Source organism: Macaca mulatta, chromosome 16, assembly GCF_049350105.2.
Source record: "Macaca mulatta isolate MMU2019108-1 chromosome 16, T2T-MMU8v2.0, whole genome shotgun sequence".
In the NCBI taxonomy this organism is placed as follows: Eukaryota; Metazoa; Chordata; class Mammalia; order Primates; family Cercopithecidae; genus Macaca; species Macaca mulatta.
This window is the reverse complement of record NC_133421.1, coordinates 17,079,042-17,105,503: the sequence shown is the minus strand read 5'-3', so window position 1 is coordinate 17,105,503 and position 26,462 is coordinate 17,079,042. Positions and strand designations below refer to the sequence as shown.

Here is a 26,462-nt window from a genome sequence, read left to right as displayed (position 1 = left end):
GGGCCAAATAAGTCTGGGGTGGTAGTTCTCCAGCTGTGGCTTGTATCAGGATCTCCAGCAGGACCTGTTAAAACAAACTCCTCCCCCAGAAGTTTGGACTCAGCAGGTCTGAGGTGGGCCCAGGATTCTGTATTTCTTTTCTTTTCTTTTTTCTTTTTTTTTTTTTTGAGATGAAATCTCGCTCTGTTACCCAGACTGGAGTGCAGTGGCGCAATCTTGGCTTACTGCAACTTCCACCTGCTGGGTTCAAGCAATTCTCCTCCCTCAGCCTCCCAAGCAGCTGGGACTACAGGTGCGTGCCACCATGCCTGGCTGATTTTTTGGTATTTTTTAGTAGAGATGGGGTTTCACCATGCTGGCCTTGCTGGTCTTGAACTCCTGACCTTGTGCTCCACCTTCCTCGGCCTCCCAAAGTGCTGGGATTACAGGCGTGAGCCACTGCACCCAATCAGTGATTCTGTATTTCTATCAAGTTTCCAGCTAGTGCTGATGTTGCTGGTCTGGGGATCTCTCTTTGAGAATCACAGGCCTAGGGTGTTAGAGAATCCTGGAAGTGTTTGGCCAGCTAATTCAGGGAAGCAGAAGAAACAATAAGGGTGGTGTCTGTTTTGCTTTGCTATAAAGGAATGCCTGAGGCTGAGTAATTGATAAGGAAATTTATAAGCAATTTATAAGGAAATGAGTTTTATTTGGCTTGCAGTTCTGCAGACTGTACCAGAAGCATGGCACCAGCATCTCTTTCTGGTGAGGGCTTCAGGAAGCTTCCACTCATGGTGGAATGTAAGGGAAATCAACGTATAATGCGGCAAGAGAAGAAGCAAGAGAGGGGGAGGGGTGTCAGTTTATGTTAAACAGCCGGCTCTTTCTTGAACTATATTAATAGAGCAAGAACTCACTCATTACTGTGGGAAGGGCACCAAGCCATTCATGAGAGATCTGCCCCAAACCCAAAAACCTCCCATCAGGTCTCACTTCCAATATTGGGGGTCACATTTCAACATGAGATTTGGAGGGGACAAATATCCCAACTGTATCAGGAGGCAAGAGAATTGAGCTTTGGAGGGGTCCGGGAGTGGAAGGGTCCAGCATGGGGAAGCTCAGATTTAAGCAAGTGTGGGAGAAAGCTGGGAGGGGGTGGTCACATGGAGGCGTTTTGGAGTTTTAGCTCTTGAAGGTGTATAATTCCTGTCACCAATGAGACCTGAGAGGTGGTCATATTTGTAGACTAGTGGAATCCAAAAGAATTTTAAAGCTGGATGGCCTAGGACGCAGTTAGATCACAAAATATGTCACTTGATTTATTTGGCTTGTCAGGGGTATAAAAGAATGATACTATAGAATGAAGACACAGTGAATCCCAGGGTATCAAAAACAGTAAGTTAGATTGGAGATCAACCGACTGGTTGATCCTTAGTAGTTACATAAGGAGACCAAAGTCCAGGTCATCTGAATGACTTCACTTAGGTCACCCACCATGTGGACTGAAAACCAGGATCCCCTCCTGAGCCTCTTCCACTCTGCAGTGCTGCCAGCAGCAGAGGGCCTGGCTTGTACGCACAGATGCAATGCTCTGCGGTGCTCTTCCAAAAGTTTCATCGCGCACCATAGAAATGGGCTATTTACATTGGAGTTGTGTAAGTCCTATTACAGGTTGTGGCAACCTTCTTTTTTGTTTTTGTTTGTTTGTTTTTTTGAGATGTAGTCTCACTCTGTCGCCCAGGCTGGCCTGATCTTGGCTCACTGCTGCAAGCTCCACCGCCCGGGTTCACGCCATTCTCCTGCCTCAGCCTCCCAAGTAGCTGGGACTACAGGCGCCCGCCACCATGCCCGGCTAATTTTTTTTGTATTTTTAGTAGAGACGGGGTTTCACCGTGTTAGCCAGGATGGTCTCGATCGCCTGACCTCGTGATCCGCCCACCTCAGCCTCCCAGCATGCTGGGATTACAAGCATGAGCCACCGCGCCTGGCCAACAACCTTCTCTTTTCTTAGAGCAGATTGTCTCTTAAAAAATTAAATGTTCTGGCCGGGCATGGTGGCTTACCCTTGCAATCCCAGCACTTTGGGAGGCCAAGGTGGGCGGATCACCTGAGATCAGGAGTTCAAGACCAGCCTGGCCAACATGGCAAAACCCCATCTCTACTAAAAATGCAAAAAATAGCCAGTTGTCATGCGCTTGTAATCCCAGCTACTTGGGAGGCTGAGGCAGGAGAATCACTTGAACCCGGGAGGTGGAGGTTACAGTGATCCAAGACCATGCCATTGCACTCCACCCTGGGCAATAAGAGCAAAACTCCGTCTCAAAAAACAAAAACAAACCAAAAAAAGATTAAATGTTCTAATTTGACTCGAGGGTGGTTATTTCTATCATGGAAGAAAATTCATCTTGAGCTTCCAAAGAACATTCCCTGTTGCAATTCCGGACCTCGACTCTCTCTCTCCTTGTGTAAACAGCTCAAGATAGTTTACATTGGAAGTACGCTGAAACACTAACAGGAAGCTTTCTGAGATTTTTGCATAGAAGTTTGCAGGCCCCAAATAAAAACAGACATAACTGCTCTGGTCCGTTCTGTACATCTTTAAAAGAAGGAAGAATCACGCCTGTAATCCTAGCACTTTGGGAGGCCAAGGCAGGCAGATCACGAGGTCAGGAGATTAAGACCATCCTGGCTAACACAGTGAAACTCCGTCTCTACTAAAAATACAAAAAATTAGCCAGGCGTGGTGGCGGGCGCCTGTAGTCCCAGCTACTCGGGAGGCTGAGGCAGGAGAATGGTGTAACCCAGGAGGTGGAGCTTGAAGTGAGCTGCATTCGTGCCACTGCACTCCTGCCTGGGCGACAGAGTGAGACTCCATCTCAAAAAAAAAAAAAAAAAAAAGCAAGCAAGAAAAAATGAAAAAGTTTCTCTCCACCTCATTTTCCTCAACACACCTGCTTCAAGAGCAACCTTGTCTTGGTCTTTTGTTTTTCAGGGCTCAATCAAGACATCACAGATGTGTGTTTTTCCCCCGAGAAAGATGACAGCTCCAAGTCTGTGACCTCACAAGTCTATTGGACAGCCAAAACTCAGCACACATCCCTTCCTTTGTCCAAAGCCCCAGAAAATGAACACTTACTTGGGGCAGCTTCTAACCCTGGTAAGTCAACTTTCAACAAGAAAGCCAATATGAAACCAATGTGAGATTGGGAACTGGAGGGGCTGGCAGGGTGATGGCATCTGGGGATGGCAGATTTGAGGAACTCACATTCATTTAGCATCTACAATGTGCCGGGCTCTTTGACATTTACTTCCCCATCTAATTCTCACAGCTGGTAAGGGGAGGAGCAAGGATTGAAATTGATCAGTATGGCCCCCAAACCCATATTTTCACCTCTCCACTATGGTGTCCACAAGACACATCTGAAAATAGAAATCAGAAAGGAGACTATCAATGGTTTCCTTTGGAGTCTTTCTCTGCTCCGGGCCACACTCCATCATCTAGTCCCTGGGCTCTGGCACGGTGGCCGGCTCTAGAATTAAACCCACCAATGGCTATTTTTGCAGTATTGGATTCGATCTTGAGGAGGGAATAAAATTAATGGGGAATTTGGTTCCCCACCTCAAGGCACTCCTAAGTTGGGTTTTGAAGCAAGACATATACATGAAATATCACAGGAAACACAATATCGTAGGAAATACAAGGCATAGATTCTAAAACACTTATATGGAGAATTTCAAATTTCAAAAGTATATAGAACAGTATGATAACCACCCACCCACATAGCACTGGCTTCAACAATTATCAACATTTTACCAATTTTATCCATTCATTTCCCCCCCTTTCTTAAATTGTTTAAAATTTTTTCTTGTTGGAGTATTTTTAAGAAAATTCCAGGCACAATGTCATTTCAGACTCTGATACTCTAGACTTCTCCTTGGGCTGAAAAACTTGAAAAGTACATGTATATTTGGGTCAAAAGGTTCTATTCTCATGTGGCAGAAGAGATGACAAAAATCTAGTGGCCTAAGGGTAGACTCTGAGGAGGTTTATTTTGTGGGAGAGCTTTTGGTGAGGACTTCTTCTTGGCCTGGAGTTTCTACAGAGCCAACTCAACCACATACCTTTCTCTGGCTTCACTCTAGAGGAACCATGGAGGAATTCACTCCAGTGTATTTCTGAAATGAATAGGCTGTTTTCTGAAAAAGGAGGCATAACCAAGCCAGGGTACGATCCCTGCAATCTATTGGTTGACCTGGATGACCTCAGAGACCTGTCTTCTGGGTTCAGCAAATACCGAGACTTCATCCGTTACCTGCCCATCCACCTCTCCAAGTACATTCTAAGTATGCTGGGGTGTTTGAGGGGATTTCCCAGACACCTCCCATCTTGGCCCAGTTCTGGGGTTTCTGGGTCCATCTTTTTTTTTTTTTTTTCCAGGAATGCTGGATAGACACACCCTGAACAAGTGTGCCTCTGTGAGCCAGCACTGGGCCGCCATGGCTCAACAGGTCAAGATGGACTTGTCAGCGCACGGCTTCATTCAGAACCAGATTGTCTTCATGCAGGTACTTCCTGCAAGTCTGAAAGGGGAATGTCTGAGACCAGCTTCATTTTTGTGTTGAGGCTGATCTGACTGTGGACTTTTTGTAAACCCTTAGCTGGCCTCCTGCTCTACATTTGTGGCCTTTTAGGCTTCATGGGTCTTTTCTTTTTGGTCCAAACTCCTGTTGACAACTGAGTACTCTCTCGTGATCAGTGCATCTCACAAGGACCATAAGGATAGAGACCACTCAGGAGCAGAGAGGCAGAGCCTTTCCAACACCTCACAAAGCAGAGAACCCCCAGTCCCCAGGGAGTTATATCGCAGCTTACGCAGCAAGAAAGCCATAAATGTGTTTCTGCATCAGCCTCATATGGAACACAGATGTTTATGAGGCCGCAAAGTATTTTTTTTAAGTTAAAACGCAATTTTCCCCAATGGTAATCTTCTCCAGCATTTTTACTTCTCCGTTTCTTGCCAGAAGTCTCACCCTAAACCATGGATTTTGGTAACTTGATTTTTTTTCCCAGCAGAGAGGACAGAGGATGAGAAGCAGCAGCTATGGTGAGGCTGGCGACAGTGTGACCATCTTTGCTGGTCCCCCTGTGGCATTTGGTGTTTATTTTTCTCCTCCATTCGATCTGCACACACTGCCAGGGGAACTAGCCAGAACTGGGCCCGCCTGCCGCAGCCAGGGCTTACGCATCCTTCAGATTTTGCCAAGAACTAGTTTTTCCCTTCTTCTTGCAGAGTCGGAGCCAAGAGTAGCCATTTTCTGTTTTTATTTTATTTTTATTTTTATTTTTTTGTCTTTTTCCAGGGGTCCTACACAAGAGGAATTGATCCTAATTATGCCAATAAGGTTTCTATCCCAGTTCCTAAAATGGTAGATGACGGGAAGCGCATGCGTGTGAAACATCCGAAGTGGAAGCTGAGGACGAAGGTGGGTTCCAACGGCATCTGGGGCAAGTAACTGTGAACGTCTCATTCTAATTGGCCATTGAAGGCTGAAGTCCAGACTCAGCCCTGGAGTGAGGACAGAGGATCATGGCAGGTAACACTCCTTAAGGAAGACCAGAGTTCTGTGTTGCTACTGACTTACAAGATACTTCCTCTTCTTTTTTTTTTTTTTTTTCTTGAGACAGTTTCACTCTGTTGCCCAGGCTGGAGTGCAGTGGCGTGATCTCGACTCACTGCAAGCTCCGCCTCCTGGGTTTGCGCCATTCTCCTGCCTCAGCCTCCCATGTAGCTGGGACTACAGGTGCCCATTACCACCCGTGGCTAATTTTTTTGTATTTTTAGTAGAGACAGGGTTTCACCGTGTTAACCAGGATGGTCTCGATCTCCTGACCTCGTGATCAACCCGCCTCAGCCTCCCAAAGTGCTGGGATTACAGGTGTGAGCCACCACGCCCAGCTGACACTTCCTCTTCTTAAGCCTTGTTTTACTCATCTGTTGGATGGGTGGATTGATCTGGTTGTCCTCTCAGGGTTCTTCCTTACTTCAAAGCCCATGGCCGTGTTCTGTGTCCATGGCACCAGGTCATTTGGTGGCAGGTTCAGAGGCCAGGAGCAACTCCATGAGCCCATGCCTCTAGAGGCTCCAGCATCTGCTGCTCAGGAATTCAAGGAGGACCCGAGGGGAGGGCCAGGGCTGGTTCCAGAATGCCTGGGGCCTAGATGAATTCGGCTCCCTCATCTCTCACTTCCAGGTTCATTCTGGCTCTAGGATGGAAGGAGAGAGTTAATTAAATGTAGCCCTCTCCACTAGTTCGTGGGCAACAATGAAGAGTGAACGGAAGACTCTTCGAGCTCTTTGCTTTGCCTATCAAGGCATGGTTGATACTCCTAAAACCATTAGATTTCTGCCCCCTCTTCCCTGCTTAAAGTCCATTTTGAAGTCTATTCGATTGGCCCCAAAAGGATAGTTAATAAGGGATGGTTTGACTGCCGCTTCCCAGAAGGAAGCTATGTTAAATTAGAATTTGAGAAACAGAAGCATCCAGAGAGAGCATCTAGTTCATATGACCTGGAGGGACCAGGCAGGTGACACAAAGGAGGAGGCGGGTGGTGTGGGCAGTAGCAGACGGTGTGGCTGTCATGGGCTGGACAGTTCACCTGCATCTGAAGGGCCAGCTGCTGCTCAGTTCTGGCTAATTATTGTCTTGAGGCCCCTGACCTGTTAGACCATCTAAGCCTTAGAAGATAGAAATCTGACATATTATGTGAAATCTCTTGCTTTTATTAAATGCTGGCAACCAGTTAAAAGCAGTTTTAAAAACTACATGTGCCAAAGAAAACACATTTCTGGGCCGGGTGCTGTGGCTCACGCTTGTAATCCCAGCACTTTGGGAGGCCGAGGTGGGCGGATCACAAGGTCAAGAGTTTGAGACCAGCCTGGCCAACATAGTGAAACCCCGTCTCTACTAAAAATTACAAAACATTAGCCGGGCTTGGTGGCAGGCGCCTGTAGTCCCAGCTACTTGGGAGACTGAGGCAGGAGAATGGCATGAACGAGGGAGGTGGAGCTTGCAGTGAGCTGAGATCGCGCCACTGCACTCCAGCCTGGACGACAGAGTGAGATTCTGTCTCAAAAAAAAAGGAAAACACATTTCTGGATTTCATTTGACCTGCAGTTATTCATTTCTGAGCTGGTCCCTCCACCCACTTTGTAGATAAAGAAACTGAGGCACAGAGAAGTCAAGCTCTCCCAGCCAGCTGAGTCAAAGAGGCATTAATTTGAACATGGACCTGCTTTTGTTTTCAAGTCTGTTGCTCTTTTATGTATAACACAAACAACACCCTTCTTCCTTGGGTGATGCAGTCAGTAATGGCCCAACAGAAAGACTACCCAGCCAGTGTTTGACATTCTAGGAATGTATTGACAGAATTGGAGCACCGTCATCTCAGATGAACACCGTCACTTTAAGTTCCAGGTCCCTTTCTAGTCTCATGCGTTTCAAGGAAATCACTTCTCTTCTAACTACAAGCAGCCAGAAAGAGCAGACAGTAAAACACAGATAAGACATCTCGGGCACAGAGGGAGGTGAGGGGAAAGTCTCTTGGGTAACTGCCGGACTTCACCCTCATACAATGGGCCCCAGTAAAACAGTGGGCCATAATAAGCACATTCCTTTCCCTTCAAGTGCACTAAGATAGGGAAGCTAAATCAGACTCTGGGGGTATGTCCGCAGCTGCAGAAAGATGTATGGGGACAGACACACAACTCTCCCTCCCAGATAAGCACAACAAAGAGACACAAAAGCAGTCCGAACATCAGATAAACTCTCCCACCCTGGATCCTTAGAAACTCTTAGTCTCTAAGAGAGTGTGGCTTCTGACCTAACTCGCTCAGAATTCCCTCCCAGATTTGAAATAAACCTGTTGACTGTCAAGCCACCCTTCGTGTTTCTCTCCTCTTTCTTTAATTCTTACATGTATAGTTTAAGAAAAGGGGCCAGGTGCAGTGACTCATGCCTGTAATCCCAGCACTTTGGGAGGCTGAGACAGGCCGATCACCTGAGGTCAGGAGTTCAAGACCAGCCTGGCCAACATGATGAAACCCTGTCTCTACTAAAAATATAAAAAATTAGCCAGGCATGGTGGTACATGCCTGTAATCCCAGCCACTTGGGAGGCTGAGACAGGAGAATCGCTTGTACTCAGGAGACGGAGGTTGCAGTGAACTGAGATTGCGCCACTGTACCCCAGCCTGGGCAAGACAGCGAGACTCCATCTCAAAAAAAAAAAAAAAAAAAAAGAGAGAGAGAGAAAAGGGAGAGAAGCAGGTGAAGCAGCATGGAGAACACATTAATAGCAAGACTAAGCAGTTATAGAGTCTTCTAGGAAAAGTGGAGGTGAGTGCTTCTCAGGGTGGTGAGTAATAGCATGAGTGTAAACTGTGGGCCAGGCACAATGCTTGTAGCTCTGCATGCAGCATTTACTTGACTTTACCATAGATCGAGGAGATGTCGTTGTTCCCAGCTTATGGATGTGGAAATGAAGGATATGCTGTGAGAAAGTGCCCAAGGTCTCATAGCTGGGCAGTAGCAGAGCTGGAATTTAAACTCAGGTCTTTTCCCTCCCAATGACTCCACCATGTGGCTTCTTGGGCTCACAAAACTTAGGAGATGAGCAAAGGCCAATGAATTCCCCCTGGGTTGGGAGAATCCAGGGCAGCATCATTTAATTCAGGCTGGGATATGGAAAGCTCCCTGGACCCTGGAGGGGAGGCAGGTTGGCAGATTCTTCCAGGCAGAAACTTCTTGGTGGACATTGCTACATGGTTAAAGATTAAGGAGAGGGAGCAGAGGAAAGAGGGCATCTGAGGAAGAGTCTAAAGGCATGGAGCAGAAGGCTAAGGTTTGGAAGGAGACTTCAGAGATGTCCCCAAGAGGACTCTCAGGTGCAAACATGATGCTGTGTTCTTCTTTGCCTTCAAGATAAATATATTCTGCTTTTTCTTTCCTGCTAGTCTAATGGGACTGTAATTTCTGGATATTTGAGGATAGAATATGGCAGGGAATATAAATGGAACTGAGAATCTAGTTCAGTCATCTATGCCAGAATTTAGCATGTCTGGAATGCCATACCTGCTCAGAAGGTATGTGATAGAGGAAGAAAGGAGGGAGCAAGAATGAAGGCAGGCAGGAAGGAAATAAAAGAAAGACTGGGAAGCAAACAAAAGCACCCCTGTCAAGACTTGATAAAATTGATTTCCTTTCCCTGAGTCCCAGATACCTTATCTGTAAAATAATGAGAACATTTTGTGGGGCAAGTGATCTACCTTGTAAGGCAGCTGCAAGGACAAATGAAGGTTGCAGATGTATGAAAACTTTGAAATGCAAATGCAGGTGGGGCGTGGTGGCTCAAGCCTGTAATCCTCGCACTTTGGGAGGCCGAGGCAGGCAGACCACCTGAGGTCAGGAGTTCGAGACCAGCCTGGCCAACATGGTGAAACCCCGTCTCTACTAAAAATACAAAAACTAGCCAGGCGTGATGGCGCATGCCTGTAATCCCCCCTCCTTAGCAGGTTGAGGCAGGAGAATTGCTTGAACCCGGGAGGCAGACGTTGCAGTGAGCCAAGATCGCGCCATTGCACTCCAGCCTGGGTGAGAAAAGCAAAACTGTCTTAAAAAAAAAAATGCGGCCAGGCATGGTGGCTCACGCCTGTAATCCCAGCACTTTGGGAGGCCAAGGCGGGCAGATCACAAGGTCAAGAGATCGAGACCATCCTGGCCAACATGGTGAAACCCTGTCTCTACTGAAAATACAAAAATTAGCTGGGCATGGTGGCGCATGCTTGTAGTCCCAGCTACTCTGGAGGCTCAGGCAGAAGAATCGCTTGAATCCAGGAGGTGGAGGTTGCAGTGAGCTGAGATCGCACCACTGCATTCCAGCCTGGCGACACAGCGAGACTCCGTCTAAAAAAAAAAAAAAAAAAGCACATGCATAGCATGTATAGCAGTAATTTCACATGTGGCTTAAAATCCCTGAGTGTGCTTTGTACTATCAGGTAGATGTAATATACACATGACATTCCGACTTCTGTGAAATGGTCAGTCAAAGGGCACCTGTGACTTTACGTTGTAAGGATACCCTTTGTGAGCTCATTTTTGAAAAAGTTGTGTTATTGGTGACATTTGGAATTTAGCCTTGAAAGTTCATGGAATCAGGGCACATGGAAAATCAAAGAGGTGAAACAAAAATTAAGAACCTTGACCCAACACTTTTTAACTCACGGTTTCCTTTGGTGCTTGCTCACCGGCTGCTCCCTTCTCTGCAGAGAAGCAGCCTCAGCCTTCAGAGGAAGAATCTGTGAGCCCTGTGCCCTTGCCAGGGAGACCCTAGGGGCTCTGGGACTGTGGGTATTTGAAGTTACCACTGAGATTTAACTTCAAATATTCCCTTGTTAGAATGAGTACAACCTGTGGACTGCATACCAGAACCAGGAAACGCAGCAGGTCCTAATGGAGGAGAGAAATATTTTCTGTGGAACCTACAATGTTCGCATTCTCTCTGACACGTAGGTACTGGGTTCAGAATCTGGGTCTCTAGGGACGCTTGAGTTATCCATACTGACACTTGGGATTTCCCTGACCTTTGTGTACATGGAAAGGCAAGCTCTCCTCACCTCAAGCTCCAGCCCTAAACTTGCACGTGATCTCATGAAGACAATAGCTGCTTCATTTTGCACCATTCTTGGCAGTGGGTAAAGGATATTTTCCCTTTATAAATTTTGGGTATGCTGACCAACAACCTTTTGCACAAGTCACACATAAAATCTTTATTTTTTGAAATCTCTTTATTTTGTTATATTAATTTTAGAAATAATATACAGTTATTGGAAAAAGTCTTCTAAATGCCAGAAAATGTATAGAGAAAGGCAAAGTTTTCCTGTAGTCTATCACCTAGCAATAACCACCATTAATATTGATGTCTAGCCTTCTAGAATTCTTTTCTTTGCATACTTAGCACAAATTTAAATAGCGGTGGTGTTATATTACACATATTTCTGTAACCCAGCCTAGCAAAGTACTATAGATATCTTCCCATGGTAAATATGACAGTCGTATTTATAATTGCATACTCTGACATCATTTCAATATGCCGAGAGAAGAAGGTCCTTTAATAATCAACTTTCTGCCATATTTGGGCCTAGGACTTCACTTTATATTCACAAGGTTTTGCAAAGTCCACCTCTACTTTATTTTTGGCCATGAATCTTATTAACAAATTGCATCTTGACAATAGAACAGTCAGTATGAGGAAGACAGAGAAGATAAGATAGGGGAAAGCAAAGTCAAGTTTTTATGGATAGTATGGTGATAACCGTTCTTTAGAAGAGATGGTGACTCGTTGAACTCTAGTTATGAATAAGGGCAAAAATATCAAGAATTGCTCCTTATAATATATGTGTGTACATATACATATATATACACACACATATACACATATGTACATGTATGTATATTAAAAAGTATATATACACACACACACACACATATATATTTTAAAGAACAGTTATCACCATACTATCTGTATTTCTTTTTTCAGAGTGAACCTCATTCTGTCGTCCAGGCTGGCGTGCAGTGGTGCAATCTTGGTTCATTTTAACCTCCACCTCCTGGGCTCAAGCGATTCTCCTGCCTTAGTCTCCCAAGTAGCTAGGACTATAGGCACATGCCACCACGCCTGGCTAATTTCTGAATTTTTTTGTAGAGATGGGGTTTCATTCTCTGGTTAGGTTGGCCTCAAAGCTCCTCGTATACATCCCTGTTTGTTGGAATGATCCTTCTCTACTCTGCAGTCCTAGTGTCATTAATAATAGTGTCCCCAGTTTGCGTGTGGTGGATCATGCCTGTAATCCCAGAACTTTGGGAGGCTGAAGTAGGAGAATTGCTTGAGGCCAAGAGTTGGAGTTTACAGGGAGTTATTATTGCGCCCCTGTACTCCAGCCTGGGTGACAGAGCAAGACCTTGTCTCTAAAAATAAATAAATAGTGTCCCCTTTCACAATAAAAATCTCTCAGTTTGGACAATACATTATTTGGTCATCCTGTTCATACTTTACCTATTTGCTAATAATCCTGTGATTGAAACATTATTTCAACTCACCTAGTTTTATGGGACAATAAGCTCATTATAAGTAAGGTCCTTATCTGATAATTCTTTATATTTCCTGTGATATCTGCTAGCACAGGACTTTGAACCTAACGTATGCTCACTGGATATTGATTAAGGGAAAAAATAAAAGAAAAGAAATATAGTGTGCAGAGGACTTCCCAACTGTGTTCCTCTGATGTTTTCCAAGAAAAAAGGTTTCCATGATCAGTTAAATTTGGGCAATGCCACATACTCCATTCTCTCTCTCGGGGATTTAGCATACATTTACAGAATTTTTTTAAAAATTGCCTTTTGTCTTTAGTTTTTAAATTTGACAGAAATGGATTTTTGTCATGTATGAGAGTGGGGATCCCTCAGGGCCTGTTAATTCTCGACCTTGCCTTCTGCTGCCTCCCTTGTTGAAAGGCCCTGATTTTTTCTTTACACCACTGCTGTAGGCGAAAGTCAGGGGGCTAAGTCAGTCCCAGGAAGGACACAGACTCTTCTTTCATGGATAATCCTTTTCCCCTGGCACTCAGGTGGGATCAAAAAAGAGTCATCCACTATTCCGGGGGAGATCTGATAGCTGTGTCATCTAATCGAAAGATCCATCTTCTGGACATCATACAAGGAAAAGTGATACCCGTTGAATTCCGAGGCCATGCTGGGAGTGTCCGGGCCCTCTTCCTATGTGAGGAGGAAAATTTTCTCCTAAGCGGGAGCTATGACCTAAGTATCAGGTGAGGAGTCCAAAGGCATCATGATCCCCATCCCACCTAAGGCCTAGAGGCAGCTCATGGAAGAAGTGGGCATGCTTTTTTCTTTTTATATTTAACAGTTATCCTAGAAGATACTGACTTCTAGAATAGCTTCAGCTTATTATTTTGGCAAGGAAAAAGTCAGGAATGTATATAATGCTTAAAATTTGAATGATAGATTTATAACAGTTATCAGATATATTTTCTAATTGATGAGTGCAAGTCAGAAAAATTTTCTTTATTAGCATTCTTAGATGAAGAAATAATTTACCTTTGTTCTTACAGATTCTTTCAGGGACCATGGCTTTTTATGGGTATGAGACAGACTATAGAGGCAAAATAGTGTTTTAAAAATGCATATGTATGTATATTTTTAAATAGTATAACAAACACTCATGCATCCATTACTCAGGCCAAGAAATCAGATATCACCATTTCCTAACCCTCCCACTGCGCCTTTCTCTTCTTGCTTCTTCCTGCCAACCAGAGGTAACGTTATCCTAATTTTATACTAATTATTCCCTTGCATTTCTTTGTCATTTTTGCTTCCTTCTTATATATCTCCAAAAGTATTAATTACTTCTGCCTGTTTTTGAACTCAACATAAAAGGAATCATATTTTTAAAATTTGTTGGTACTTCATTCTTACATGGAACTATATTTTTGAGATTCACCTATATGATGTAGGTGGCAGTAATTAACTTATTTCACTGAGATACAGTATTACATTTTATGATTGTATCATAACTCATGTGTTTGTTTTTCTGTTGGTGGACATTTGCATTCTTTCTAGTTTTTTGTTTGTTTGTTTTTTGAGACGGAATCTCGCCCTGGTCGCCCAGGCTGGAGTGCAGTGGCACGATCTAGGCTCACTGCAAGCTCCGCCTCCCGGGTTCATGCCATTCTCCTGCCTCAGCCTCGCAAGTAGCTGGGACTACAGGCACCTGCCACCACGCACGGCTAATTTTTTTTGTATTTTTTAGTAGAGACGGGGTTTCACCATGTTAACCAGGATGGTCTCGATCTCCTGACCTCGTGATCCACCTGCCTCGGCCTCTCAAAGTGCTGGGATTACAGGCGTGAGCCACCATGCCCGGCTCTTGTTTCTAGTTTTTCATTATTTCACAGAATGCTGCCAGAGACGGGTCTTGGATGTGTCCCCTGATGCCCATGTGCACGAGTGTTTTAAAGGTATATTCTTAGCATGGGAATTTCTAGGAAGGAGTACTAAACTGCTTTCCAATGTGGTTGTATTAATTTACATTCCCATTGGCAGCATATGAGAATATCTCTTATGTATTCTCACAAACACTTAATATTGTCAATCTAACAGTTTTGTCAATCTGATGGATATTAAATAAAACCCACTGTGTTTTATTGGGGTTTAAATTTTAACTTTTCTGATTATTAATGAAGTTGAGCACCTTTTCATATGTGTATTAGGGTCTCCAGAGAAACAGAACCAATAGAATGTATATATACATACGAGATTTATTATAAAGTATTGACTTGTGTGATAAAGGCGGCTGGCAAGTCCAAAATCTGGGGGCTGGAGACCCAGCAGAGCCAAGAGTGCAGATGAAGCCCAAAGGCTGTCTGCCAGAGAATTCCCTCTCACCAGGACTATCTATTAACTTTGTTCACAGTATCTACATGAATTTTGTTGAACAAAAATTCTCAATATGGGCCGGGCGCGATAGCTCACGCCTGTAATCCCAGCACTTTGGGAGGCCCAGGCGGGCGGATCATCTGAGGTCGGGAGTTTGAGACCAGCTTGACCAACATGGAGAAACCCCATCTCTTCTAAAAATACAAAATTAGCCGGGCATGGTGGCACATGTCTGTAATCCCAGCTACTCAGGAAGTCTGAGGCAGGAGAATTGCTTGAACCTGGGAGGTGCCACTGCACTCCAACCTGGGCAACAAGAGCGAAACTCGGTCTCAAAAAAAAAAACAAAAAAAAAAAACCAATATGAATGTAATAAAACATCAATTTATCAGGTTTTTTCCCCTTCATTTTTGTGATTCTTCCCTCTTCCGGGTCACAGAGATATTTTCTAATATTTTCTTTTACCAACATTACGGTTTTATCTTTTGCATTCAGTTTTTTAATCTATTTGCAATTCAACCTTATATGTGGCGTTAGGTAGGGTTTCCATTTCATTTATTTGTATTTAAATAAAGTCAGCAGTCTCTCCCCAACAGCAACTACTATATAACCTGCCACTTCCTCCACTGATTTGTGGTGCTATCTTTATCACATGGAAATTTCCCGTGTGTGCATGAGAATGTCCCGGAGCTCTCTGATCTAGTCCATTGTCTGTTTTTCTGTTTTTAATCAAAATCCCCCTTCTTGAAAATTGTTTGTTTTATTTTTAGGTATGCATTTAGAGAATGTTTTAAAATGTGATGGGGAGGGAAATTCTACTTTTCACTTTTCTTTCTTTCTTTTTTTTTTTTTTGAGACGGAGTCTAGCTGTGTCGCCCAGGCTGGAGTGCAGTGGCGCCATCTCGGCTCACTGCAAGCTCCGCCTCACGAGTTCACGCCATTCTCCTGCCTCAGCCTCCTGAGTAGCTGCGACTACAGGCCCACCACCACGCCCGGCTGATTTCTTGTATTTTTAGTAGAGACAGGGTTTCACCGTGCTAGCCAGGATGGCTCAATCTCCTGACCTCGTGATTTGCCTGCCTTGGCCTCCCAGAGTGCTGGGATTACAGGCGTGAGCCACTGCACCCGGTCTCACTTTTCTTTTTTATGTAACAGCTATAGTATATAAGTTTTGAGTTTTTGGAGTAAGTTGATCAACTTTCAATAAAACCTAACGACTTTTTATTGGGATTGCATTGAATTTATAGATTAGTTTGGTAAACACACTCAATTAAATAATCTGTGTTCTTTCTTAGAGCCTTAAAGTTTTTTTCATAAAAGTCCTGTGTATTTTTACTTAATGCCTGTAAACGTTATAATTTTGTTACTGTTGTGAATGGTATCTTAATTTTGCTTATATTTTCAAATTAGTTATTGCTGGCATAGAGAAATGCAATTGATTTTTGTAAATTGATCTTGTGTGTGGCATCCTTGCCAAACTGTCTTATTAGTTCTAAAAGCATGTATGTTTAATAATTGGTTTTTCTATGTAGACAATCTTATCAACTGCAAATGACTATATGTATATATTTTGTTGTTGTTGTTGTTGTTTTTTGAGATAAAGTCTCACTCTGTTACCAGACTGGAGTGCTGTGGCGCGAGATCTCGGCTCACTGCAACCTCCAACTCCCTGATTCAAACAATTTTCCTGCCTCAGCCTCCCGAGTATCTGGGACTACAGGCACATGCCACCATGCTTGGCTAATTTTTTTTTTGTATTTTAGTAGAGACGGGGTTTCACTATGTTGGCCAGGATGGTCTCGATCTCCTGACCTCATGATCTGCCCACCTCAGCCTACCAAAGTGCTGGAATTACAGGCATGAGCCACCGCGCCCAGTCAACAATATGTTATCTTCTTTTCTAACGCCTATACCACCTTTTGTTTTTCTTTCCTTCTAACTTTGCCTAGGCCTTCCAGTGCTGTGGCAGGCAGTAGCAGTGAGAGTGGGCATCTTCATCTTGTTCCCCTTCTGGAAGGGAATACATCTACAATTTCTCCACTGAGTATAATATTTACTGTTATGACTTTGGCTTATATCTTTTACTAAATCCAGAAAGTTCTTATTCCTATTTTTCTAAAAGTATTTATCAAATACCTTTTCTTGCATAAATTTAGAAAACCAACCTGAAGACATAAACCACCATACTGCTAGAAACAGAAATTCAAAACATGCTTTCTTTCAGAGCACTGTGCCATCATTCAATGCACTGTGGCTGCATTGGAGGCTCTGAGAAACTGGTAAGGCATTGGTAAGGCTGCAAGACCCTTGGGAATATTAGAAGAAAAAGCTGAACATAGTCAAAAAACCCCAAAGACATATTAATCGTTTTTATATGCAAAACCTCACAATAACTCTATGAAGTAAGTGCAAATTTTTTTTTTTTTTTTTTTTTTTTTTTTTTGAGATGGAGTGTCGCTCTGTCACCCAGGCTGGAGTGCAGTGGCGTGATCTCGACTTATTGCAAGCTCCACCTCCCGGGTTCATGCCATTCTCCTGCCTCAGCCTCCCGAGTAGCTGGGACTACAGGCACCCACCACCACGCCTGGCTAACTTTTGTATTTTCAGTAGAGACGGGGTTTCACCGTGTTAGCCAGGATGGTCTCGATCTCCTGACCTCGTGATCCACCTGCCTCGGCCTCCCAAAGTGCTGAGATTACAGGCGTGAGCCACTATGCCTGGCTTTATTTTTAATTTTATTTTTATTATTAATATCTTTTTAGACGGAGGCTCGCTCTGTCGCCCAGGCTGGAGTGCAGTGGCCCTATCTCGGCTCACTGCAAGCTCCACCTCCCGGGTGTACGCCATTCTCCTGGGTGGGACTACAGGTGCCGCCACTACGCCAGGCTAATGTTTTGTATTTTTAGTAGAGACGGGGTTTCTCCATGTTAGCCAGGATGGTCTCAATCTCCTGACCTCGTGATCTGCTCGCCTTGGCCTCTCAAAGTGCTGGGATTACAGGCGTGAGCCCCCCCGCGTGGCCATTAGTACAGTTATTATCCTCAGTTTACAGATGAAGAAACTGAGGTACGTGGTGGTTCAGTAACTTGCCCAGGATCACACAGCTGGTAAGTGATGGCCCTGGGAATGGACTTCAGGAAGCCTGCTCCAGAACCATTATCTCAGCATTCTGCTTTGTCCTGTCTCAAAAGCAGCCCAGCTGAAGCGGAAGTGCAGTTGAGAGACCTTGGGCACGTGTTCTTAACAAAAAACAGGATAATTCATCTTTGCTCCCATCTATCTCTTAGATATGCTCTATATGTACATACATATTTTGGATCTAAGTGACTGGTAAAGGATTCTGTTGCTCTTGTTTGAAGATCTGCTGTACCACTGAATCAGTGCCATGGATTATAAGGCTGGTGGTCATTCAGGATGCTTCTACCTGAAAACCACCTGACATTGATCAAGCATTTTGTACAAGTTAGTCACTATTCCAGTGTTACCTCCACTGGTGCAGGGTTTCTCAACCTTGGCGCTATTGCCATCTGGGGCTGGGAAATTCTTTACTGTGGGGCCTGCCCTGTGCAATGTAGAATGTTTAGCAGCATCTCTGGATTCGATGCACTAGATACCAGTGTCTCTTCCTTCCCTGCTTGTGACCACCAAAAATATCTCCAGCTATTTCCAAATGGCCCCTGGGGGTATAAGTTACCCAGGGTTGACAATCACTGTATTAGTCCATTTAATTCTTCACAAAAACCCTATGATGTAACTACTCATTATTATTTCCATTTTATCAGTGAGGAAAGGAAACTTACACAGAAATTAACTTCCTCAAAGTTACACCAAATAGGTGCTGCAGCTGGGATTCAAATCCAGGCCCCTGACTCTTAAGCTGAACCATGAGGCTCTGCTGCCTCCCAACTACCTACTTATCTACAGGGATTCTACGCAGTATGATCCTCTGAGCCCTCAGGAGCTCTCACAAACATTCTTTTGGCCTGATTCCTGCAGATACTGGGATCTGAAAAGTGGGGCTTGCACACGAATCTTCGGTGGTCACCAGGGGACTATCACTTGCATAGATTTGTGTAAGAACAGGCTCGTGTCGGGAGGAAAAGATTGCCAGGTAAAAGGTGAGAAAGAAGTGCCTTAAATTTTCTAAGAAGTTTCCTGCAACTTATGGGTTACCAAAATGCTTTGTTTTGTTCATTTCTATAGGCCGGCAGTCATTTATTTCCTTCCTTCCTTCCTTCCTTCCTTCCTTCCTTCCTTCCTTCCTTCCTTCCTTCCTTCCTTCCATCCATCCATCCATCAATCCATCCATTCAACAACTATCTGTAGAATACCTACAACAAGCTACACACTGAGCTAGGTGCTGAGGAGAAAAAAAAAGGAATAGGATACGGCCCTTTAGATACAACTTTTTATTTCTTCAAAGGGCTCATAGTCTCCTAATGGAAGCAGATACATAAATATATAGTGGGGAATATGATAAATCCATGAACAACAACAGCTGCCATTTACTGAGTACCAATTTTGTGACAGATGCTTAACATACATTATTTAATCCTCACGAGAGCCCCATTGGTAATTTTATAAATGGGCCAAGATATATACATAAAATATAAGCGAAGGAAAGCACACTTACATAGTTAGGGCTAACCTAGCATAAATGGTTAAGCACATGGCTTCTGGATCCAGACTCCCTAGGTTCAAATCCCGGCTCTGCCACTTACCACCTACATGACTTGAGCAGGCAACCTAACTTCTCTATGCCTCAGTTTCCTCATCTGTGTAGTGGGGAATAATAATAGTACTTTTCTTGTGAAGATGAGCTCATGCATGTCACACACCTTGAGTGGTCGCCGGCTTACTGTTAGCGCCACGTAAGTATCAACTCTGGTTGTTGTTATATTTTATCTCAGGCCACTTGTCCTGTTGCCTGAGGAAGAAGGTGCTTTTGGGAAGCACCTTTGAAGGAGACTTTAATGTTTTCATTCCTGAATTCATAGAGTTCACTTTTAACTTCTTTTTTTTTTTTTTTTTTTTTTTTTTGAGACGGAGTCTTGCTCTGTGGCCAGGCTGGAGTGCAGTGGCACGATCTCGGCTTACTGCAACCTCCACCTCCCAGGTTCAAGCGATTCTCCTGCCTCAGCCTCCCGAGTAGCTGGGACTACAGGCACGTGCCACCACACCCAGCTAATTTTTGTTTTTTTTAGTAGAGACAGGGTTTCACCATGTTGGCTAGGCTGGTCTCGATTTCCTGACCTTGTGATCCACCCATCTCGGCCTCCCAAAGTGCTGGGATTACAGGCGTGAGTCACTGGGCCCGGCATCAACTTCTTCCTTTTAGGAAACCCTGTTCTGCCACCCACCCACCCACTCTCATCCCCACTACAAGATGCCAGGCAGTTGCTGTAACACAGTCTGTGTTGAAGCAGCAGTAAACCCACCCCTAGCTGCGACCATTTCTCCATAAAATCCAAAAGTCAGATTCAGAAGTATTTAAAAATGTAAGTGAGGGTAGACGACCTTCTTTTATCTTGGGGATAGAAGGTGTGGGTCAGGAAGACAGCGTATGGGAAAAATGACAACACTACATGTATGCCGTGATTTTTTTTTTTTTTTTAATTTTACCTGCCCCTACTCAAGCTGAATACCATGATTTTTATGAAATCTACTTGATAGCAAGCATGTTTCAGGCTTGATGAATCAGCTGATTAGAGACGAGCTGTCTAGCACTTGGGCCTCAAGGCTAAGTTCTAGGGCCATAGCCAACAGGTGGCTCCCCCAACCACCTGTATTCAGGGCACATCTGTGCTGTGGGTACATGAGCTGTTGGTGAGCCTGTCCTGTGGAGGTGCTAGGCCAGGGGAAGTCCTTCTAGAGTCCGACTTGATGGGCTCGATGAGTCTTTTGCTTCTGTGATGGGGAGCAGAACTCCACTGTCAACTTTCCTCTTCCCCCTTTTTCCCCACTCCCATCTCTTCCTCTCTCTCCCTCCTGTTCAGTATGGGATGTAGACACAGGGAAGTGCCTGAAGACGTTTAGACACAAAGACCCCATCTTGGCCACCAGGATCAATGATACCTACATTGTGAGCAGCTGTGAGCGAGGGGTGGTGAAAGTGTGGCACATTGTCATGGCCCAGTTGGTAAAGGTGAGTGGGCAGTGGGCTGCCTTGGGGGAAAGGGCACTGGGGAGGAGATGGGTGGGCTCCCCCTACCTAGCTCCTCAGGTCATCCTAGAGCAACTGAGTATGGCCGTCAAGAAGGACAGTCCTGAAGCTCCAAAGGGGAGGGCCCCAAAATGGGGCATTCAGAGTCCATGGAGGGTAGGGGCTCCACTGCCCACATCATGACCCATGGTATCATGGGGTTGGTGGAGGAAGGCTGCATTCTGACTCAGCATGAGTTATGGGCTCAGGGCCTTCTAACAGCAGTGGAGGTGAAGTACCTTTTTCTCCTCAAGAGTATTGCACTCTGTAGGGCCAGACGCAGTGGCTCACACCTGTAATCCCAGCATTTTGGGAGGCCAAGGCGGGTGGCTCATGAGGTCAGGAGTTCGAGACCAGCCTGACCAATAGAGTGAAACCCCATCTCTACTAAAAAAAAAATACAAAAAATTAGCCAGGCATGGTGGCGGGCGCCTGTAACCTCAGCTACTTGGGAGGTTGAAGCAGGAAAATCACTTGAACCCAGGAGGCGGAGGTTGCAGTGAGCTGAGATCACACGTCTCCAAAAAAAAAGAAAAAAAAAAATGTGTTGCATTCTGGCATGGGGTGAGGGGATGAACAAAGCATTTTTTTCCTAAGAAGAAAATACTGGGGGATGAACAGAGAATTTTTTTCCTCATTGCTCTCTAATGAAGAGAGAACATGGATGGTCTTGAAAGTGATTGGATGGTCATGAAACCTATTCTTGCTGGATCTGAACCCCTGGCCTTAGCAGGTGGTGGATATATATGATTTGCAGCAGGAACACAGGATCACAGTGAAAAGTGGCTGGCTTGGCCTGTGGAATTTTCCCACCAATCCTGTCACTATGGCCAATCCAGCAGTTTCAGGCACAAGGATGGCCCATGTGCACTCTGGGTTCTGGCAAGGAGCTGGGATGGCACACGTTGCCTTCGTCCTTCTGACAGCAAAGGACAGTGATTTCTGGCCCTTTCTGGTGCTCCAAGAAGGTAGTGTCTGCCCCAGACACAGACCCACCAGGAACGTGGCCCCTGCCTGATCCCATTCCTCTGTAACCAGAGAGCGAGCTCTATGTGGAATGGACTCCATTGGCCTTCTTTTTTTCTTTTCTTTTTCTTTTTCTTTTTTTTTTGGAGACAGAGTCTTGCTCTGTCACCAGGCTGGAGCACAGTGGCGAAATCTTGGCTCACTGCAACCTCCACCTCCCTGGTTCAAGCGATTCTCCTGCCTCAGCCTCCGAAGTAGCTGGGATTACAGGTGTGCACCACCATGCCCAGCTAATTTTTATATTTTTAGTAGAGATGGGGTTTCACCATGTTGGCCAGGATGGTCTCGAACTCCTGACCTCGTGATCCGCCCACCTTGGCCTCCCAAAGTGCTGGGATTACAGGCATAAGTCACCATGCCCGGCCTCCATTGGCCTTCTTACAGCAAAAGCAAGGTTAGCTCAGGTACCTACCAAGTGAATGGCAATCACAGATTGATGGGGGTGGCTTTGGCATTCATCTGAAGAAGCCTCAGCTTTGGTTCTTAGAGGAGTCACAGTCTGAGTTGAAGACAGTGGAATCTTTTCTTGCAGACTCTCAATGGCCACGAGGGAGCCGTGAAGTGCCTGTTCTTCGACCAGTGGCATCTCCTCTCGGGAAGCACTGATGGCCTGGTCATGGCCTGGAGCATGGTGGGGAAGTATGAGCGCTGCCTGATGGCCTTCAAGCATCCCAAGTAGGTGCCTGTGAAGCCTGGAGCCGTGAACCTGGTATCCTTCCCTTCCCCGTCATAGCCTAGACTGCAATCATTGGCAGACCTTCTGCTCCCTGTGGACATCGTGTTCTCTGCACTTCACCCTCTCTGCTTCCTTCCTCTTCCACCTGGGACCCATTTTTCCCCACCATCTTCTCTGTTTGGCTATTAACCTCTTCCACTCTTCCTTGTTTCTCTTGCGAAGTAACCATAGGAGCTGGGGGTTTTGAGAAGTTATTGAATTCTTTTTTTTTTTTTTGAGATGGAGTCTCACTCTGTCACCAGGCTGGAGTGCACTGGCACAATCTCGGCTCACTGCAAGCTCCACCTCCCCGGTTCACGCTATTCTCCTGTCTCAGCCTCCCGAGCAGCTGGGACTACAGACACCCACCACCGTGCCCGGTTAATGTTTTGTATTTTTAGTAGAGATGGGGTTTCACCGTGTTAGCCAGGATGGTCTCGATCTCCTGACCTCGTGATCCGCCCGCTTCGGCCTCCCAAAGTGCTAGGATTACAGGCGTGAGGCACCACGCCCAGCCTGAAATTTTATATTTATGACCCTCATGATAAATTCATACCTGATAGCTATCAGACATATGAATACTGGCAGAACCATCCCAAATAATGCCAATTCTAGTAAACTTAAAATTCTAGGAATTGATCTTTATCCCAGGATGCTTGTGCTCACAAAAGCTTAAAAATGATCCAAAGACTTTAAAAGAGCTGAGAGCTTAAAAAGAGGCACTTACAACTACAAGTCTACAGGCTGGATCCTATTCCAGGGTAGCAAATGGATTTCATTTTACATGCCAATTCAAATTTAGTGGTGGTGGCTGCTTGGAATCAAGTAATAAGCATTCTGAGGTCACATCTGTGCTTGTTTGGAAAGAGTATTGTGGTCAATTCTGCCATGGTCATCAGTTTTATATGCTACTCTATGCTACTCTTATACTACATGAATATAGCTTCTTTCCCTGAATGCATTATAAAAATTTCCAGGAAACTAAATGCTACCTTAATTGATTAAAAGAATAAGTGGGCTTTTGGCCGGGCGTGTAATCCCAGCACTTCGGGAAGTGCCTGTAATCCCAGCACTTCAGGAAGCCAAGGTGGCCAGATCATGAGGTCAGGAGATGGAGACCATCCTGGCTAACACCGTGAAACCCTGTCTCTATTAAAAATACAAAACATTAGCTGGGAGTGGTGGCGGGCGCCTGTAGTCCCAGCTACTCGGGAGGCTGAGGTAGGAGAATGGCATGAACCCTGGAGGCGGAGCTTGCAGTGAACCGAGATGGCGCCGCTGCACTCCAGCCTGGGTGACAGAGCGAGACTCCATCTCAAAAAGAAAAAAAAATAAAAATAATAAGTGGGCTTTCTAGGGGATCCATCAGGGGAAACTTATTTTTAGTAAATTGATCTTTTTTTCTGGCCTACAGTGACTTATCTTACCCTTAGATATTAAGAGTCAAAATGAACCATGATTGCTTCCTGATTGCTGAGTTTTGTGCGAAGCCCTCTTAGTCCCCACCACAAGACTATAACTCCATCCAGCCAGCTTAGTAAACCTTCTGGATTATCAAGCCTTGATCTCCGAGAGGAAGTCAAGCTTTATGAAATCACCTGAAAATGTCAACTACATGTTTTAAAAGCTTCTAAGCAGGATTCAGTAGGATTAGTTAGTGAGCGGAAAATAATTTGTTTCCAGCAAGCCCAGCAATTTCGTCACGGTTCCATCATACCATTAGCTTCTCCCTCCACCTCTGCTATGAGACCTTCTCAGACAATTCCCACTCCTACCGAATGACAGTCCCTAACATACCATTCATATTAGCTCCTGCTACCCTGCATAGTAACAGAAAAACCATAGACATTTGGAAGACAGGGTCAATACTCTCATTTGTAGGTCTCTTTCTCCCAACTTGTCTGTAGGAGCTCTGTGCTCAATAAATTTATCTAACTGATGGGTAACAAGGAATAATTTGACAGCTTGCCTTTCTGGAAAGTTCTAACAATTGGACTGATAACTCATCTTTTGAATGTGACATAGGTGAGAAAGCAGATATAGTTGCTATCTGTCCTTTGATGGAAGAAGGGCTGGAGAAAGTGGTCTTTCCATTCCTGATGTAATATTTTTTCAACCAAAATTAAGATTTTGCACATAGTGTGGGACAGAATGGATATGAGGGAGGAAATTTGAGGATGCAAAATAGGACTGACAGGAATGATGATCTTTGGAAAAGCTTCTGTACTTGTAGTGTCTTTTTATAACTTTATTTTTATTTATATTTTTATTATTATTATTTTTAATGGTGTGTTGCTCTGTTGCCCAGGCTGGAGTGCAGTGACGTGATCTCGGCTCACTGCAACCTCTGTCTTCCAGGTTCCAGCAATTCTCCTGCCTCGGTCTTCTGAGTAGCTGGGACTACAAGCATGCGCCACCATGCCTGGCTAATTTTTGTATTTTTAGTAGAGACAGGGTTTCACCAAGTTGTGCAGGCTGGTCTCAAACTCCTGACCTCAAGTGATCCACCCACCTTTATATTAGTATATAGTATCCCAGACTCCCAAAGTGCTGGGAATACAGACGTGAGCCACAGTGCCCTGCCTGTAGTGCTTTTTTTTTTTTTTAAATATAAGCCTGGCCAACATGACAAAACCCTGTCTCTACAAAAAATACAAAAATTAGCCTGGCATGGTGGCACACACCTGCAGTCCCAGCTACTTGGGAGCCTGAGGTGGGAAGATCACCTGAGCCTGGGGAGGTTGAGGCTGCAAAGAGCTGTGATTGTGCCACTGCACTCCAGCCTGGGCAACGAAGTGAGACCTTGTTTCAAAAAACAAAACAAAAAACTTTATTCCTTAATGTATTTTCCATAGCTCACATTGTAATTTGCTTTTCGCTGCAATTTTTAATTAGGATATGATTCACATAACATAAAATGTACCACTTTTGTGTGCAATTCAATTTTTAAAGTATTTTTTAAAGTATAGTCATAATGTGCAACCATTACCACTATCTAATTACAAACATTTCCATCAGTCAGTAGAAATGTCCCCTGCTTTATTCTTTATATTAGTAATCTGAGTCTTCTCTCTTATTTTCTTGGTCAAAGATTTGTCAATTGTCTAGTTAATAGTTTGTTGACTTTTTTTTTTTTTTTTTTTTTTGAGACAGAATCTTGCTTTTTCTCCCAGGCTGGAGTGCAGTGGTGCAATCTCAGCTCACTGCAACCTCTGCCTCCCCGGTTCAAGTGATTAGCCTGCCTCAGACTCCTGAGTAACTGAGATCACAGGTGCCCACCACTGCACCCGGCTAATTTTTGTATTTTTTAGGAGAGACGGGGTTTTGCCATCTTGGCCAGGCTGGTCTCGAACTCCTGACCTCAGGTGATCCAACCACCTCAGCCTCCCAAAGTGCTGGGATTACAGGCGTGAGCCACCACACCTAGCCGTTTGTTGACTTTTTAAAAAGAGAACCGCTGGGTGCGGTGGCTCATGCCTGTAATCCCAGCATTTTGGGAGGCCGAGGCGGGTGGATCACCGGAGGTCAGGAGTTTGAGAGCAGCCTGGCCAACATGGCAAAACCCCGTCTCTACTAAAAATACAAAAATTAGCTGGGCACCTGTAATCCCAGCTACTAGGGAGTCTGAGGCTGGAGAATCGTTTGAACCCAGGAGGCTGAGGTTGCAGTGAGCTGAGATCACGCCATTGTACTCCAGCCTGGGCAACAAGAGCAGAACTCCGTCTCAAAAATAAGTAAATAAATAAGCAAATAAAAAAATAATAAACAGAGAACCAACTTTTGGTTTCATTTGATTTTCTGTATTATTAAATTGTCTATTTCTAATTTCTGCTAAAATCTTTATTATTTTCCTTCTGCTTCCTGGTTTGAGTTTCATTTGATCTTTTTCAAGTTTTTTAAGGTGAAAGATTATTGATTGGAGAAAGGTAGGCATCTACTGCTGTAAATTTCCCTCTGAGCACTGCTTAGCTTCATTCCATAAGTTTTGATAGGTTGTGTTTTCATTTTCATTTATCTCAAACTACTTTCT

The 26,462-nt window shown here is 44.6% G+C and overlaps 1 protein-coding gene across 3 annotated transcripts in view; it reads left to right on the top strand.

Annotated features, from left to right (window-relative positions):
* The window catches only part of FBXW10B (F-box and WD repeat domain containing 10B), a 45,624-nt gene that overhangs the window by 4,652 nt on the left and 14,510 nt on the right, over positions 1-26,462 (top strand). For 2 of the 3 annotated variants that reach the window (XM_015118634.3, XM_015118633.3), the window contains exons 2-10: positions 2,972-3,136; positions 4,123-4,323; positions 4,418-4,545; positions 5,341-5,463; positions 10,434-10,543; positions 12,662-12,862; positions 18,486-18,607; positions 20,486-20,634; positions 22,250-22,392. In XM_015118634.3, the coding sequence (XP_014974120.3) occupies positions 2,972-3,136; positions 4,123-4,323; positions 4,418-4,545; positions 5,341-5,463; positions 10,434-10,543; positions 12,662-12,862; positions 18,486-18,607; positions 20,486-20,634; positions 22,250-22,392 (1,342 nt within the window). The remainder of the gene's footprint in view (positions 1-2,971; positions 3,137-4,122; positions 4,324-4,417; positions 4,546-5,340; positions 5,464-10,433; positions 10,544-12,661; positions 12,863-18,485; positions 18,608-20,485; positions 20,635-22,249; positions 22,393-26,462) is intronic. The other variant, XM_077970391.1, reaches the window with a different exon arrangement.